General features: G+C 42.2%; 2 protein-coding genes across 2 annotated transcripts in view; one reads left to right on the top strand and one right to left on the bottom strand.

Moving 5' to 3' along the window:
- LOC126369365 (tubby-related protein 4) overlaps positions 1-6,778 on the top strand; it is an 89,857-nt gene extending 83,079 nt beyond the window's left edge. The window contains exons 8-15 of the mRNA XM_050013717.1: positions 150-366; positions 675-896; positions 1,195-1,316; positions 1,478-3,179; positions 4,244-4,445; positions 4,712-4,862; positions 5,887-6,072; positions 6,547-6,778. Of these exons, the coding sequence (XP_049869674.1) occupies positions 150-366; positions 675-896; positions 1,195-1,316; positions 1,478-3,179; positions 4,244-4,445; positions 4,712-4,862; positions 5,887-6,072; positions 6,547-6,663 (2,919 nt within the window). The 3' untranslated portion in view covers positions 6,664-6,778. The remainder of the gene's footprint in view (positions 1-149; positions 367-674; positions 897-1,194; positions 1,317-1,477; positions 3,180-4,243; positions 4,446-4,711; positions 4,863-5,886; positions 6,073-6,546) is intronic.
- A 3,137-nt stretch (positions 6,779-9,915) lies between these two features.
- On the bottom strand, positions 9,916-13,890 carry LOC126369433 (RWD domain-containing protein 1). Its single transcript, XM_050013850.1, has 5 exons — positions 13,687-13,890; positions 13,306-13,508; positions 12,795-12,938; positions 11,740-11,929; positions 9,916-11,216 (listed from the first exon to the last, which is right to left on the bottom strand). The coding sequence occupies exons 1-5, from the start codon at positions 13,754-13,756 to the stop codon at positions 11,101-11,103; spliced, it is 723 nt and encodes a 240-aa protein (XP_049869807.1). The 5' UTR covers positions 13,757-13,890; the 3' UTR covers positions 9,916-11,100.
- Positions 13,891-15,038: the final 1,148 nt, after the last annotated feature.

The following is a 15,038-nucleotide window of genomic DNA, read 5'->3' as shown; positions in this document are numbered from 1 at the left end:
AGAACTACCTGTACGTGTTTTGTCTCTGGTACAGCTTATCCTCTGCGAATCGACTAAACACCACGTCTAACCCTTCGCACGGGCTACACCACCTCACGTACTTTTATATAAGTAGTAAGTACTTGTAACGCCCACCTTATCACCCTTAGTGCAACGTCCCCGAAACCAACGAGCTCCGTCGCTTCGTGTCCCGCCCGCCGTCCGCCGGCGGCCGCCTGCACTGCACCATGTTGCGACACGACGATGAAGAAGCCGGAGCGTATACCCTGTACCTCGAGCACCTCGGAGGGCTCGTGCCGCTGTTGAAGGGCCGGCGCACCAGCAAGATACGCCCCGAGTTCGTCATCTTCGACCCTCAAGCTGAAGGTAATGTTAAACGCACTCCGGACCGTACGACAATTTCTCATATATATGCAGTGTGTCGGCACGGCAACAGGACGAACGGAGTGCCCTTATCAGGTCCTCTCGCGAAGAAATTTCAGGACACAATGGACATACGATTATTTGGGACATGGTCTGCGGAGTTGCTTGACCGTCTGTGAAACTTTGTTGGAGGCATAGGACACGTATATATCGAATCAGCGGTCATCCTCCCCAACGGGAATTCAGGTTATTCTGACAAACAACATAGTCGCGGCTCGCCTTACATGTTTTTGTTTGTGACTCTTCTCCAGGCTCGGAGTGTGTGGGCGGGGTGTTTGCCCGCGAGAGCAGCAGCAGCAGCAGCGGCGCGGGCAGCTCGTCGAGCAGCGCGGGCAGCGAGGGCCGCGCGGGCAGTGCGGCGGCCGGCCCGGCGGGCGGCGAGCGCAGCCGCGCCGCGCCGCGCACGCCGCGACTCACGCGGCGACAGCGCGATAACAATGACTCCTGCTCCTCTGACACTGAGCGGGAGGAAGGTATACACAGATAAACACTGACTCCTATGGATATTTGTCCTCCTACCGAACATTGGATGAGTCCATTGTCCATCTTTTTCGAGACGACTCCTTTGTTCATTAGTAAGGGAGTCTCGATCCACCAGTTTGAGTCACAAGCTCAAGGCCCAAGTCGAAGTTTATGAACATTTAAAATTGTGGTCCACAGCACTGAAGTTTTTGTAAATTTGAAAAACCGCTATTCTTGTTGAAAAGCAAAAAGAAAATGTTCAGACAAACACTCACTTCAAAATCTTAAATAAGTACTTAATTCATCAAGGTTGCTCCGGCTCCCCGCGATTGCAGCGGCGGCGCCGCGCGCGCGAGCGCCGCAAGGTGCGCAGTCACAGCGACAAGGACGACGCGCCCGACGAACTGGCATACATCGACTCCTTGCCGGAGGTACAGTTACATGAACATCTCTTTCCCTTCAACTTAAGAGCCACTCTTGTTGATGTAGCATTTTCCATCTGTCTCTATTCAAAGTCATTTTCCTTTGTATTATAATAATATTAAACCCTTGTCACAATATAATCGCTAAAATATACTTCCATCTCTTCCAGGATGTCCGCTTAGTGGAAGTTACGTCCAACATCTGGGGGACCAAGTTCAAAATGCATGGACTAGCCAAAAATGTACCCGCCAACTTAGGCCAAGTCACATACAAAACGTCGTTACTCCATCTTCAACCGCGACAGATGACTCTAATGATCACCGAGCTACGGGATGACTACCCTGTCGGACCAGACCCTAACTTTAACCCAAACATCTTCTCTGAAGATGAGGAAGAAGTATTCCCGAATAACGACACGAATTCGCCGTCCCATACTAATAATAATGTCCGAAGGAAGCTCACTCTGAACGAGCGAATGAATAATGCCAATAATATTATCAATCAAAACGAGAGCTTTTCTAACAATAATTCAAACGGACCGTCTTTAGCCAGAGCGGAATCTTATGATGAGTTTCCTTACATAGACACTAGTGAAGTAAACAATGTATCGAATGTAAACGAAGTGTACTCCACTCCGGTGCGTCACCCGCCGCAGTCGACGGAGCGTAGAGTCAACAACACTGCATCAGTGCCAAACCGTCACGCCATATCTCCATTGCGATGCGAGAGTTCCGTGCCAACGCTACAATCACCTAAGAATGCTGTAGCACCAACGGACATTATCTTTGAGAGACCATCCCCACAGACCGTCACATGCGGCGGCAGAGGAGACTTCTGTGGTGGTAGAACTGATTACAGCGTGAGGGGAGACAACGTGTCCTTGAAAGGAAATATTTCAGAACAACAGTCCTTCAGCTTGAACCTAACGTTAGAACCAAGCAGACAGGTGACGATCAAGAAATGTGACAACCACGTTACAGACAACTGCCTCTCGAAGCTTCGCAAAAATATTTGCAGCAGAGGAGAGTCTGCGTCTTATGAAACTAGGATTTTAAAGACTTTATGTAATAAAAATTATGAACATGAAGTTCATCCAGACGCGATGTCTAGGAGAGCCGATACATTGAAGAATTTGCAGCAGAAAGGAGAAGACCTCAAGTTTATAGATGAGGAAACGCCCGTAGATACGACTATAAATAACTTGACTGACAAAGTGCGGGAGGTACGAGTGCCGAGGACTACAACTGTCGTCCCTATAAGTCCCGTCTGCGCTAACGTGCCCGTCTACGATACTATGACTCGAAGCTGTAGCGTCGGGTACCTGGACTTAGTCGATCCTCAAGTACTGCATGCTCAAGTGAGTCTTTCCGCGTTGAGAGGCGAGCCACCTCGACGGTTGATTCTAGTCAACAACAAGCGGCACAAACGACCGAAACGACACTTTAGAACCGGCGACATGAAACAGACGGAAACCATAAAGACGCCTAGTTTGAAGAAGTGCGGGAAATCCAAGAGCCTGGACTCGAGCGAGTTGTCGTTGACTGTGGAAAAGAGTAAGAGGCAGTCGCGGGTGGACACGGTGAACTTGAAGGGGGATAGCGCGTCGGCGAATTCGAGTAGTAGATGCAATAGTACTGGGGGTGAGGATAATAGTGGGACGAGTGCGGAGGAGAGCGGGCGGGTGTCGCGGAGGTCGAAGAAGGAGAAGCACGTGTGCTCGGTGTGCCAGCAGAAGTGTCCTTACAAGAACTGCATCGCGGAGCCGGGCCCCTACACGTGCGTGGTGTGCTCGGCGCGGGCCGCCGCCACCGTGCGCTCGCGCCCGCGCCCGCCGCCGCCCGACAGCGACTCTGACTACAGCAAGTATTATAGTTAGTAGTAGCTGCTTTACTTCACCTGCACACCATACTTCACACCGGTGAGGCCCCCGCTAGGACCTAGGTGGAAGTTATGCCACTAGTAGACGCAGAAACAGCATCAACACTCGAAGAGAAGCTGCTGCTATGTTGAGACTCCCGCAGTCGTCTAAAAAGACCATTCTGGGAGTCTCGTAGAGTTTTAATGCCTCCTGGATGAGTTCATTTGGAATCTATACGTATCTTCCGTAGAGTAAAACAATGCTATATACTAAGAAAATGTGGAAAGTATAATCTAAAAACCAATATCCATTTCTATAGTGGGAATCTGAGTAACCTGTCTACTTCTGGCAAAGCTTTTAAGACCCCAAACTATAGGTAGATAGATGACCTTGAGCACGCACTGCAATCCCGCATGATATTCTATGCAAGAAGCATACCGTGCCACTCACGTGCACACCGAAGCACTGCGTACAGGCCAGTAGATCTGATTGAGGTCCCTTTTGGACGCTTCCCTTTTGAACCCCTGCTCTATAAATAAAACGGCAAGAGAGTGCTATCGAAAATGCATCGCACTTGATATTGACATTCAACAAGACATTTGAGTTTGAACGCGCTTTTCTTTTTCGATTTTCACACTTTCACAAATAGGTACTTGCAGGGATTTTTAAATTTTACAAATTGAAATCAGATGCATTTTGGATTACACTAGCGAATAGAAAGCAGGCATGAACTTGTAAATACACTTTAGAACTCCTCAATAATTGCTCCGAAAATGTAGAAACACAGAAATATTGATAACACGAGAGGATCGTATTGTGTAAGTGGAGCGCTTGGAGAATGCATTGCATTGAATGAATAATTGGGGATGAGATTAAAATGTCGGAAATTTGAGTGATTTGCTCATTGACCAATGGATTTGCGAATTTCAAAGTATCCAAGGAATTAGTGGCTACACGAAGGTAGATAGCGGTACCTTCTTCCGTTGATGGACATTTCAGTTCAACCACATTCTCTAGACGTTCCACAAGCGCAATACGAGCCATAGACCCGGATACAAGAGCGCGGCCACGTTGCAGGTTCGCTGGAGCAGCTGGCCATCCGGCTGCTGGCCACGCGGTCCCGCGCCCCCCGCGCCGCCCGCGCGGGCGCCGAGCGCGAGAGCAGCTCCGCCCCCGCCTCCCCGCGGCCCGCGCGCGCCGCGCCCGCCGCCTCCAGCCCCGCCTCGCCCGCGCCGCACCAGCCGCGCCGGCACCGGTACTCCTCCGCCTCGCCCATACGGTACGGCATACACGTTGGTCTATTCTTTCATGGTTTCAGGGTCGATATCACCGTGTTGTTCACGACCGAAGTTTCCCCGTAGACTCCAGATGTTGTACTTTTCTTCACCACAATGACAGCAACAATTCCAAAACATACGCCAAGACACATTGAAATATTTTATTAAAAGCAGTCTCGATATCCTTACCCGCTAATTTATAAGCACATATAGAATTTCTAGAATATCCTACATTGTAGAAATTATCCAAAACCTATCTCAATTCCAGACAACTGTTGAACTCCCCGCTGTTGAATCGTCGCCGCAACAAGAAGCCGTCAGAGAGCTCGGACGAGGAGTCGGCGGGCGGCTACAGCGAGGTCAACAGCCGCAACTACCGCGACCTGGAGACCTTCCAGAAGGCGCAACTTCGGAACAAGGTACAGTTACTCTCCTAACAACCTTAGTCACTGAAAGATTTTACTCCAGGTTATCAAAATATCGAGGGTGTGCTGCCGCCAAAGGATGTTTTCGGGGCACCGAACAGAGCATAGTAAGGCCACGAGTACTAATTTGTATACACTTTGAAACCATGTCACAATAACTTTTTTGACAAATTAAACCGTAAGTCTTATTAAATGTCAAAGTGCGACAGGGTTCTAAAGTTAAAGTGGGTACATGATATTGACTAGGGATCGCCGATCCAGTTGAGTCATGTTAGAAGTTGTACCTATATATGCGTCTCGCTGAGTAAACTTCGATATCGCGTTTCAGGACTGCATTATTGAATGTGGCGCCATCTGTTGTATGTAGGCGGAACTACAATACTAAATTTTTGCAACTTGTCTTCTTCTGACTTGTGGTTACCATCCAGGGATTACGGGCTTGAGTTCTACACAATCAGAGAAAGAAATGTCCTGATCCTTGGACACAATAGATAGAATCTACCCTATTTGATCCCGCTGTTGCTGGTCAAAGGCCGGGTGAGAGCCCTTAGCGCTCCCCGTTTGCTCGGTGAAGTAGTTAATGCCATTGCAGAAAAAAGTTAATGAAATACCTCCTCCTAATTCTTCCACTCTACGATTGTCTATGTACATTGGAATAAAAAATGTTGCATGACATTATTCAAATTCAAATTATTTATTTTCAGACACAGGTCCATAGATGTTAGTAACAATGCAAACTTAAAGCTAGGGTTAGTATAAAACAGAGCAAATGAAAACTTAAGAGAGGTGGAGCTTCACCCATCGGCGCAGCAATGGGGAGTCCCACTTATCAGCAAACACACTCAGAATGGTGTTGGTAGCGCCGCGGAGCCGCGACAGCAAGGAGGCGCTGCGCTTCCGCATAATGGCATAGAAGTCATCAATGCGCACCTCCGCAAACATGCCCACTGCACTGCAGCGCCACGGTCGCCCCAACAGCACTCTGAGCGCGTTATTGTATTATTAAACCCTTCCTCAGATAAAACGCGCCGGCGGGGTACCAGCCGCAGCGACAAGCAGTGAGCGCTCGTCGCGGCGGCAGCTGATGATGCACAACAAGGCGCCTATGTGGAACGAGAACAGCCAGGTCTATCAGCTCGACTTCGGCGGCCGCGTCACGCAGGAGTCCGCCAAGAACTTCCAGATCGAGTACCATGGGAAGCAGGTATGGTATTGGAGAAAAGATTATGAGATTGGTAGAATTTGATAATATTAATCGGGAATGGAAGATAAAAAGTTGTTCGTCGTTCACTCCATCTTGGTATTCCATTTCTTAGCGGTAGTTTTTAGCGACATCTATTGCTTTTTTAGGTACTTCGTTACATTTTTAAATATCTTTGATGTTGTCTATACTTGACAACCTCTTTAAATTTTGTATCGAATGAGAACATTCAGCGCTCAGACTTGGCGTAGGTGTGTTGTAATGGCATACTGTACTTGATAAACTGTTAACAGAGTCAGAGGCCCTTGCCTAAAACACTTTCCTCTGTTCTGCTACTGCGCAGGGCTACATTATCCGCCCATGTCACTTCTGGTCTATATTAAAAGTGAATGTAACTTAACAAGGCAAAGCGAACCTTCACACTCAAACAACAACGAACCAAGTTTAACGTTAAACTTATAAGATCGTCTATTTCAGGTGATGCAATTCGGGCGAATAGACGGCAATGCGTATACCCTAGACTTCCAGTACCCGTTCTCAGCACTGCAGGCGTTCGCGGTGGCTCTAGCCAACGTGACACAGCGCCTCAAGTGAGCAGCCGCGGCACGGGCCCATAGCCGCACGAACAACGTCAAGGGATATAGAAGACGTCTGGTACCATTACATCGGAGCCATGCACCAAAACATCAACAGCCTCGCTCACACGCACCCATACTTACGAACTTGATTTACTCACAGACTCAAAATTGTGTTGCATGAGAATTATGTGGTCATTGCAAACTTCACTGTAAACTAGTTGTAATCATAGCCAACACATTGATAATGAGCAACGTTTTATTTCTAAATTGGCAACATTGATCTCAGTAATAAATAAAGCGGTTAATAAAATGTTGCCAGATTAGAATTATCCTTTATATACACAATATTATAGAAAAAATAAATCACTCCGTAAACCTGACAGATCGATGTATTTCCCGAAAGGCCACGATGTAATGGAAATCACTTCTAATGAATGGCATATTATATTTGCCAACCAGTTAACAGAGATCCTTCCCTGCGTGTTGTGATTACATTTCATGTCCCCGTAGGAGATGAATGTTAGAACCATCGTTGATCACGCTTTAAACTAGATACCGTCTTAGCTAATAGTCGAGCAGCGATCACCCATCCAAGTTTTGTACACGGCTTAGATAGGTAGCTTGTAAAGTATCTAATTTATATCTCGACGCCAACTTGGCTTGGCTAGGGAACACTGTTGACGCATGTTACTGCGTTGTTAAGGGGCTGAAATAAGAGTCTGTATTTATTTAAGAAGTTGACCTTACCTTTATAAGGAAGTGCCCTAGAGCACTCACGTTTCGATGACAAATAGAACCTTTTCACATTAGTCGATTTGACATACTAATGAATATTATAAGGACACAACTGGGGCGGAGCCAAATGCGACACAGTACTAAGAGTTGTCGACTGACGTTGAAGATATCGTTACTTTTAAAATAGGACGACATTTTGTGGAAATACCGAGATATTTGAATGACAAATATGGGGAATTTTCTGTCCCCTGCATTTCCAAAGAAGTCGTCAAGTGTTGAAAATATTTATGTACTTACTCATAACATAGTTGTCTATAGGTAGATACAAAATGTTAAATATTTTCACAACAGTATCTCTCTGTAATGCAGTAATGTATTGGCCTATAGATTATAAATAGGTCTGTAATTCCCTTACTTTTTAATGTTATGGTCGGGATGTGAGGAGGTACTTATTAAGAAATATTTTGAAGGTATGTAAGTTCGATAAAGTTGGAATTTGGTATAAACGTATTTTTGTATCATTGGCAACATCGAAGTGTGAATATAGAAGTGAATATAGTCCAGTACTATCGCTTGGTAAGAGTAGGGCCATTGTAATTATGTCATTCTACCTATAGCTAGACGCACTCTCCGAACATTATAATCATTATTTCACTCATAATCTCGAAATTATTTGGATTTTAAAACGTTAAGCACTGAATTCTCCCTTGTACAATGTTAAGTGTTACCATATAAGTAAAAAAAATCATTAGTTGATATTTTGTTTTTTAATATTTTTCTGTTGTCATTTTGGTCTATATTTAAAAATCTTTGTATTTGACTGTACTTAATAGTTGTCAGTAACTATCTACAATACAATTAATAGGCCACTTAAATTGTTGTTGTGTTGTGTGTTACTGTTTAATGAAAATGTTGTAACATAATATGAATATTATTACTGTATATTTGGTGTTTTCCAACAAATAGCTAAATATGTGTCGATATTGATACTTGTTTCAATTTTAAATGTATTGATGTGATGTTTAGTCTACAGCCGAGGATATTAGCACAATATACCGTTGTCCATCTATGGGATCTGTTACCTGATAGATGTTTTTGTATATATTATCCGTAATAAAGTCTTTTCTCTAAACGAAGAATGTTCGTTCTACTCGAGTCATTGCATGTTTTTTTTCACACAAAGAATATTACACATAACATAAATAGTCTGTATACGTCCCACTGCTGGGCACCGACTTCCCCTCAATCAACCGGAGGGTGTATGGAGCATACTCCACGACGCTGCTCCACTGCGGGTTGGCGGAGGTATTTTTACAGCTAATAGCCGGGACCAACGGCTTAACGTGCCCTCCGAAACGGAATCAACTTATTTTTTCAGACAATCAGGTGATTCAAACCTGTCATGTCCTTACCAAACAAAGGACAGTCTAACAAAGTGATTTCAACAATGTCCCCGTCGGGAATCGAACCCGGACCTTCAGATCGTGAGCTTAACGCTCTAACCAATAGACCACGGAGGCTGTTGTGCTAACATTATAATAATGTTTTAAATTGTATCATTTTGTTATCCATCGCATGTGCTAGTATCCTAACATAAATGGCAATTAAAACTCAGCTGTTAAACTTTTCACTGGACAAGTTTTCCTTTATCCAATCATAATTATTATCATACATATCTATGGTTAATTATTATTAGTACGTAATTTGTTAGTGAATGTTATGGACTTATTTCTCACTCAGTTGTTTTGAAGACTGCACGTTGTATGTATAATTTGTGATATTATTTAAATATACGGATATTAATTTAGAAGCCCTAAGCAATTAGTGTAAGTTCTGTTAAGTTTTTTTTGCGCGATGTTCGGTTTGTGTTGCGGGGCGCGTTCGGCGATCAAGTGACCGATAGAAAAACAAATTGATTGTTACAGAGGTCATAGTTTTGTTATGGGTACGATTCGAGCCTCGGCTTTGTGTAAGAGCCATAGATATTTTATTATAAAGTGGCATGTTAAAACCGGCAAATCATGGAAGTCATATTTAGAAATTAATTTACAGACGATAAATAACTTTGGTAAATAATTTTCTCGGTAATTGATAAAAAAGCCCCGGGTTAGATTTCCATCTGTATGCAAAAGTTTATAATAGCATCATAATAGGATTATCCCGATTTTCACAGGGTCCGCTTGCCTAACCTGAAGATTTGAGAGGTCCTGTTTTTTACAGAAGCGACTGCCTGTCTGACCTTCCAACACGCGAAGGGAAAACCAGCCCAATACAGGTTAGGTCACATACCTCCGAAAATGCATTTCTCGGGAATGTGAGTTTCCTCACGATGTTTTCCTTAACCATATCCGCGTTTTAGTTGTCTCAAAATCATTTTTATACCGATGTAACTAACTTAATATTCAAAATTACTCCACTACTGCCGAATGCGCTTCCAAATGTTGAAGTGTCCGTTGTCAAACGCTTGTTCTTTGGGAATCACTTGTCAGTTATGTACATACCTACGATAGCTACAAAGTGTAAATAAAAACTATTCTCCAGATAATAACACCTGTTTTATTATAAACGATAAACTTAATAAATAAGAGCAACTGTGGTTGACGTGTGATCGAATGCTATGGAGCTTGGAGTTAAAAGCCAGATCAAAAATATTAAAACTTTTTGAAATAAGAACTAAGTTTTTCTTAAATAGAAGTCGTTACACAGATAAAAAATGCGATGACAGCGCGGCGCGCGCGTGACGGGCGGCCATTTTTTTTAAGAAATATAAAAACAGAAAGGAGTTTTTCATATTTCTGGTCATTTAACTTTACATTAAATAAACAACCAATCAATTGGTACTTCATTTAGGCCACACACACCCGATTACCTAAATAAAAAAGTCTTCTGCGTCATTTACCGACGAATTAGGTCCCACATTGAGTGATAAATAATACAAATGGGTCACGACACATCAAGTTCAATATACTGACAGGTATGGTAGACCAATAAAACTAGGCAATACTTGATTCTGATTCATTGTCATCATCAAGAATGCAGGATTTTAAAAAAGGATTTTACTTAAAAATCCTTTTTGACAAAAATAAATATTAATACTAAACTAATTCATTTAAAAACAAGGGTAATTTTATAAATATTTATTGACTTGACATTAAAAGTTCACACTACTTTTTCAACCATTCGCGTAACTATTAATTACATTCGATTTGATTTACTTTGTGTGTGTATTATGTTGTCATTATTTACAAGAGTTTAAAAAATATAGCCTGATCAGGCTATGTTGTCGGATTATTAATTTGTGTAACCCAAATACTTCAATTAAATCTTAAAAATTGGGAAGGTTCTTATATTTTTGGTTTGGCTCTAAACAAACATTCATACAGAATCATATTTTTTTTTATTTCCAATATATCGTGAACGTCAAAGATCACTTAACACTTCACAAAGAGGATTGAAGACATCAATAGGACATTAGGACGTAACACGTTAGGACAAATATGATCTTTCAATTTGTTACAGCCTATCCTATTGAGTATTATCTTCATTACGTGATACTGGCAGAATTATGATCACACAAAAGCCATTAAACAAGAATTGAATCGAGTATTGAAGATCACTCACAGTCACAACAAGTCAGTATTGTCCATCGTTCCATCATAAACTTTACATCTCATCAAGGCACAGTAGAGACGGAGCCTCCCTGCGCAGAGGTCCCGGGCTAGTCACTCTCACTGCCGCTCTGCCCCGGGACATAGTCCTCATCATCCTCATCGTCGGAGATCTCCAGGTCATCCAGGTCTTGGAACAGGGACTCGTCTACTTTAACTGTGTCCCCTGGAAATGGTGAGAGGTTGCATTAAAACATTTATTAAGTAGCATTTCAGCCGAAGTATGGCAAACTCGATCGATAAACATTATAATAATATGTCTATTGGTTTAAGCCTGTGTTATTTGTCTACTATCGCGTTGGTCTAACAGAAAGCTCGGTTAGGTGTGAGTACTTAAGTTCATCTTGCGATGGATGTACCAACAACAAGATATAGTTTATGTTAAGTTATTTGTCGCAAAATGGCTGACATAAATATAAAATGGCTTCTCCAGTCAACACACGGGAAACAGAAACTTACGAAGTTTGGGGGCCTTGTTTGAAGAGTGGTGATGAAATACGGCTGAAGCACCACGCAACAGTTTCATGATATATGGAAGATAAATTTACGAAATTAACACATTCCATGACACGAGGGTTGATGAGGTTGGTTATTGATGTCACAACCCACACGAAAGAAGACTATTATGAATGAAAACCCGTAGTTTCTCTCACGGATTGTGTTAGGAATAAACAATGACTCCTCCTCACCGTCATCCAAGAACTTGAGATCAGACTCGTTGAGTGTGGTGTCCCGGAGGAATAGCTCGCGGCCGGTCAGCTTGTTTTTGTTGTCTCGGATCTCTCGCTCCCTCTTAGCCTGGATGCCCAGGTCGATCTCGAACTGCTTGCGCCACGCCAGGAACGATTCTACTGTCACGCGCGTGCCTTCGAACCTTTTCTGTAAAGGTGATTAAGGAGCAGTCAATTGCTGGTTGGCAGAGCCACTATCATGTACGGCTTTAGTTTATATTATCTGGTTGACCAATCTTTTGTCTAAGGGATAACCTATCGAAAGTACCTATGAGGCTGGCATGATCACTGCCTGTTCTCCCTGGGTGTTCAAAGCTTCATAATCTTTTTTTTTCTAATTCAAAAATTAAAAAAAAAACTAAATGTGTGAGTAGTTCCTCCTTATCGACGATGTCGTCAAAATTCTCTTAAAAGGAGATTATGAGACATTTTATTTATATTATCTGATCATATTGTCTGAAGCATATTACCTTTTGCTGAAGGGATACACGAAAGTAATGATGACCCTGCATGATCATAGGTGTTCAAAGCCTCATGAAAAATGATTTTTTTTTTAATATTTTGAGCTTCATTTAAACCTGAGGACTGAAGCCTCATTAAATCAAGACCAGAAGCATTTCACCACATGCCCATTACAAAATCCCTAGGCATGATATTTTCATAAGTAAATGTTTAGAAATCAATAGAAAGGGAACAATTTTTTATTTAATCTTAGAAACCAATTTAATTGGGACTGAATGGAACAAGAGAATGCAAAGGCGAAGAGGGTGACCAATTAATAGGAGGTAAGATGACCTACCACAAGGATGGAGAAGGTCAACATACAACCAACAGGAGTGGCACAATATGATAGAGGCCTATGTCCTAGGACAGCCTGACATATAGATAAAGAATACATTAAAGAAATAAAATAAATAAGATGGTAATGTCGGTGAATAAAGCCATATGAATATTTTATTTTTTTTAAGATCCCCTCATCAGGTACATAAAAATCTACAAAATGTTCTACACACCTGTTCAGCTTCCTCGTCAGCCTTCAGTTTGGCAAGTATCCTCTCTTCTCTCTCCTTCTTGATGGAGTCCCACTTCTCGTTGAGCCACTCCTGTCCCGCGGACACCAGTGTGAATACCATCACCATCCCTAGGTTATCTTTAGCCTGGAAAATGTATTATGTAATCTTAAAACAAATATTCAAGCACAAGTAATTAAGCAAGGTAACATTTGTTGTGCATATAATATAACATAAACAGCATCTGTGCTAGGCACAAGCTTGTTTAGCAGTCATTAGGTATCCTCCCAAGGATGGCAAAATAGTTGCTCATCAGGGGTTCACACTCCCCTAAAATGTGAGGGGGTGGAGAGGTGAAGGGGGCCCGGGGGGGGGGGGGGGGTTAGGTTAGGTTAGGAGGTGACAACAACTTGGGAGGCATGTTAAGCTAGGGCTCTCGCTGAGGTGCACAAGTTGTTTCTGTGCTGTGCATTCGTACCTTGTAGACCTTACTACAAATTTTGATAAAGTATACCTGGTCAACTAAATGTGTGAGTAATTCCTCCTTATCAACGATGTCGTCGAAATTCTCTTCATTCTCAATTTCTATCACAGGAATCTCATCTGGGTACTTTGCTGTGTATGTGAAGACCAGTTGGCACGCCAGCCCGTCGCCCTCGTCGAACCCTTCCGACTTTATAGGTATCGAGAACTTGTGAAAAGGCTCCTTTTCTATCACTGCAATACAAAGATCATTAAAATTCAGAAAATCAAGAAAAGCTCAATGTAAGTAGTATAGGTGTGTAGGCCGCCTGTTGTACTACCAATCTAATTATATTACCTAATGTATTTCTTAATATGATTTAAGTGCAATAAAGAGTTTTTGTATGGTATTGTATTGTAGTATTCTGCATACCTTGCATGTCACCATAATATATGGAATCCAGCGCTTCCACTTCACTAGCTTGTTCATATTGGTAATCCATGATTATTGTGTGTGTTTGCGCGAACTAATAGGCCGTAATTTAAAGAAAACTCCTATCCAAATTAATTACCTACCTACACGTTTTCATCAAATCACAATTGTGAACATTTCTATCATATGACGTTTTATTTTGTACGTTTTGGACCTTATTCAACAACTAAAAGATGTAACAAAGATAAAATATATAGTAGAACATGAATACACTGCTTTTTTAAATTATAGCACAATCTATGTAGCAAAAACGGTAGATGACAGCTGTCAGATGATGCGTTTATTATGAATATTGTGAAAAAAAAAAAAAGGCGCGGGAAAATACGGACGTGTTTTAAATTTGCATTTAAATAATATTTCGGAAAATTTGTATAATACTGTATATATTTATAAAAATAGGATTACAATTAACTTAATTCTATAGTGTAAATATAAAAGATTGAGTGAAGATGGGGAAAGGCGCAAAAAAACGTAAAAAGAAAATTGATTCTGAGGAGGCCGGGTCTGATAGTTCGGCAGACTCAATGAAGTCATTTGAAGTAGAACCTCCAAAGGATAAGTATGAAGTCTTCAAGATTCCTGATTATGTTCGATATTATCCAGAAGATGGCGGCAACTTTGAATATGTTGTCTTCATGGAAAGTACGAAGCCTGAGCAACCTCTGGGTGCTCGAGATATGATGTCCCTTGCAAATTCCCTGAAAAGATACAATAAAGGAGTGAAACAGCTGCAAAGAATAAATAAATTTAAAATTGGAGTCATATTTGAGCGGCCCGGCCTGGCGAATGCTGCTCTAACAAATAAAAAATTTTTGGATTCACATAATCTGAAAGCGTCGATACCAGCGTCCTCAAGTGAGGTCACCGGTGTAATAACTCACGTGCCTACAGACCTCTCTAATGAACAAATATATTCTGCATTGACATCAACCAAAAACATTGTCACTATTCGAAGATTTATGAGGCGTGTCAAAAACGATTTTGGAGAGTTCAATTTAGAGCCAACAAAGACTGTATCCATAACTTTTTCATGCCCAAATTTACCCGAAAGTGTTGACCTCAACAGCTGGCGGTTCGAGCTTCGTCCGTATATTCCACCAGTTAAACAATGCTTGAAGTGTTTGCGGTATGGACATATCGCAAAGTTTTGTAAAAATGCTGAACGCTGCTCCATCTGCGGTGAGTCTCACAATTTTAAAGTTTGCACCAAGCTACCCAAGGATGCTTCTTGTTGTCACTGCAAAGGAAATCATATAGCTATATCATCTCAATGTCCAGTCAAAAAAGAACAA

The sequence above is a fragment of the Pectinophora gossypiella genome, chromosome 9 (assembly GCF_024362695.1).
Source record: "Pectinophora gossypiella chromosome 9, ilPecGoss1.1, whole genome shotgun sequence".
In the NCBI taxonomy this organism is placed as follows: Eukaryota; Metazoa; Arthropoda; class Insecta; order Lepidoptera; family Gelechiidae; genus Pectinophora; species Pectinophora gossypiella.
Note: the sequence above shows the minus strand (reverse complement) of the source record. Positions and strands in the feature narration are given on the sequence as shown.

What these genes read in the sequence shown, in the direction of transcription:
- LOC126369433 (XM_050013850.1), bottom strand. Translation starts at nt 13,756, where the DNA reads ATGGATTACCAATATGAACAAGCTAGTGAAGTGGAAGCGCTGGATTCC. An exon ending in TCACACATTTAGTTGACCAG is followed by an intron (nt 12,939 to 13,305) that starts GTATACTTTATC and finishes TACATTTTCCAG; the next exon opens with GCTAAAGATAACCTAGGGAT. An exon ending in TCTCAAGTTCTTGGATGACG is followed by an intron (nt 11,217 to 11,739) that starts GTGAGGAGGAGT and finishes CACCATTTCCAG; the next exon opens with GGGACACAGTTAAAGTAGAC.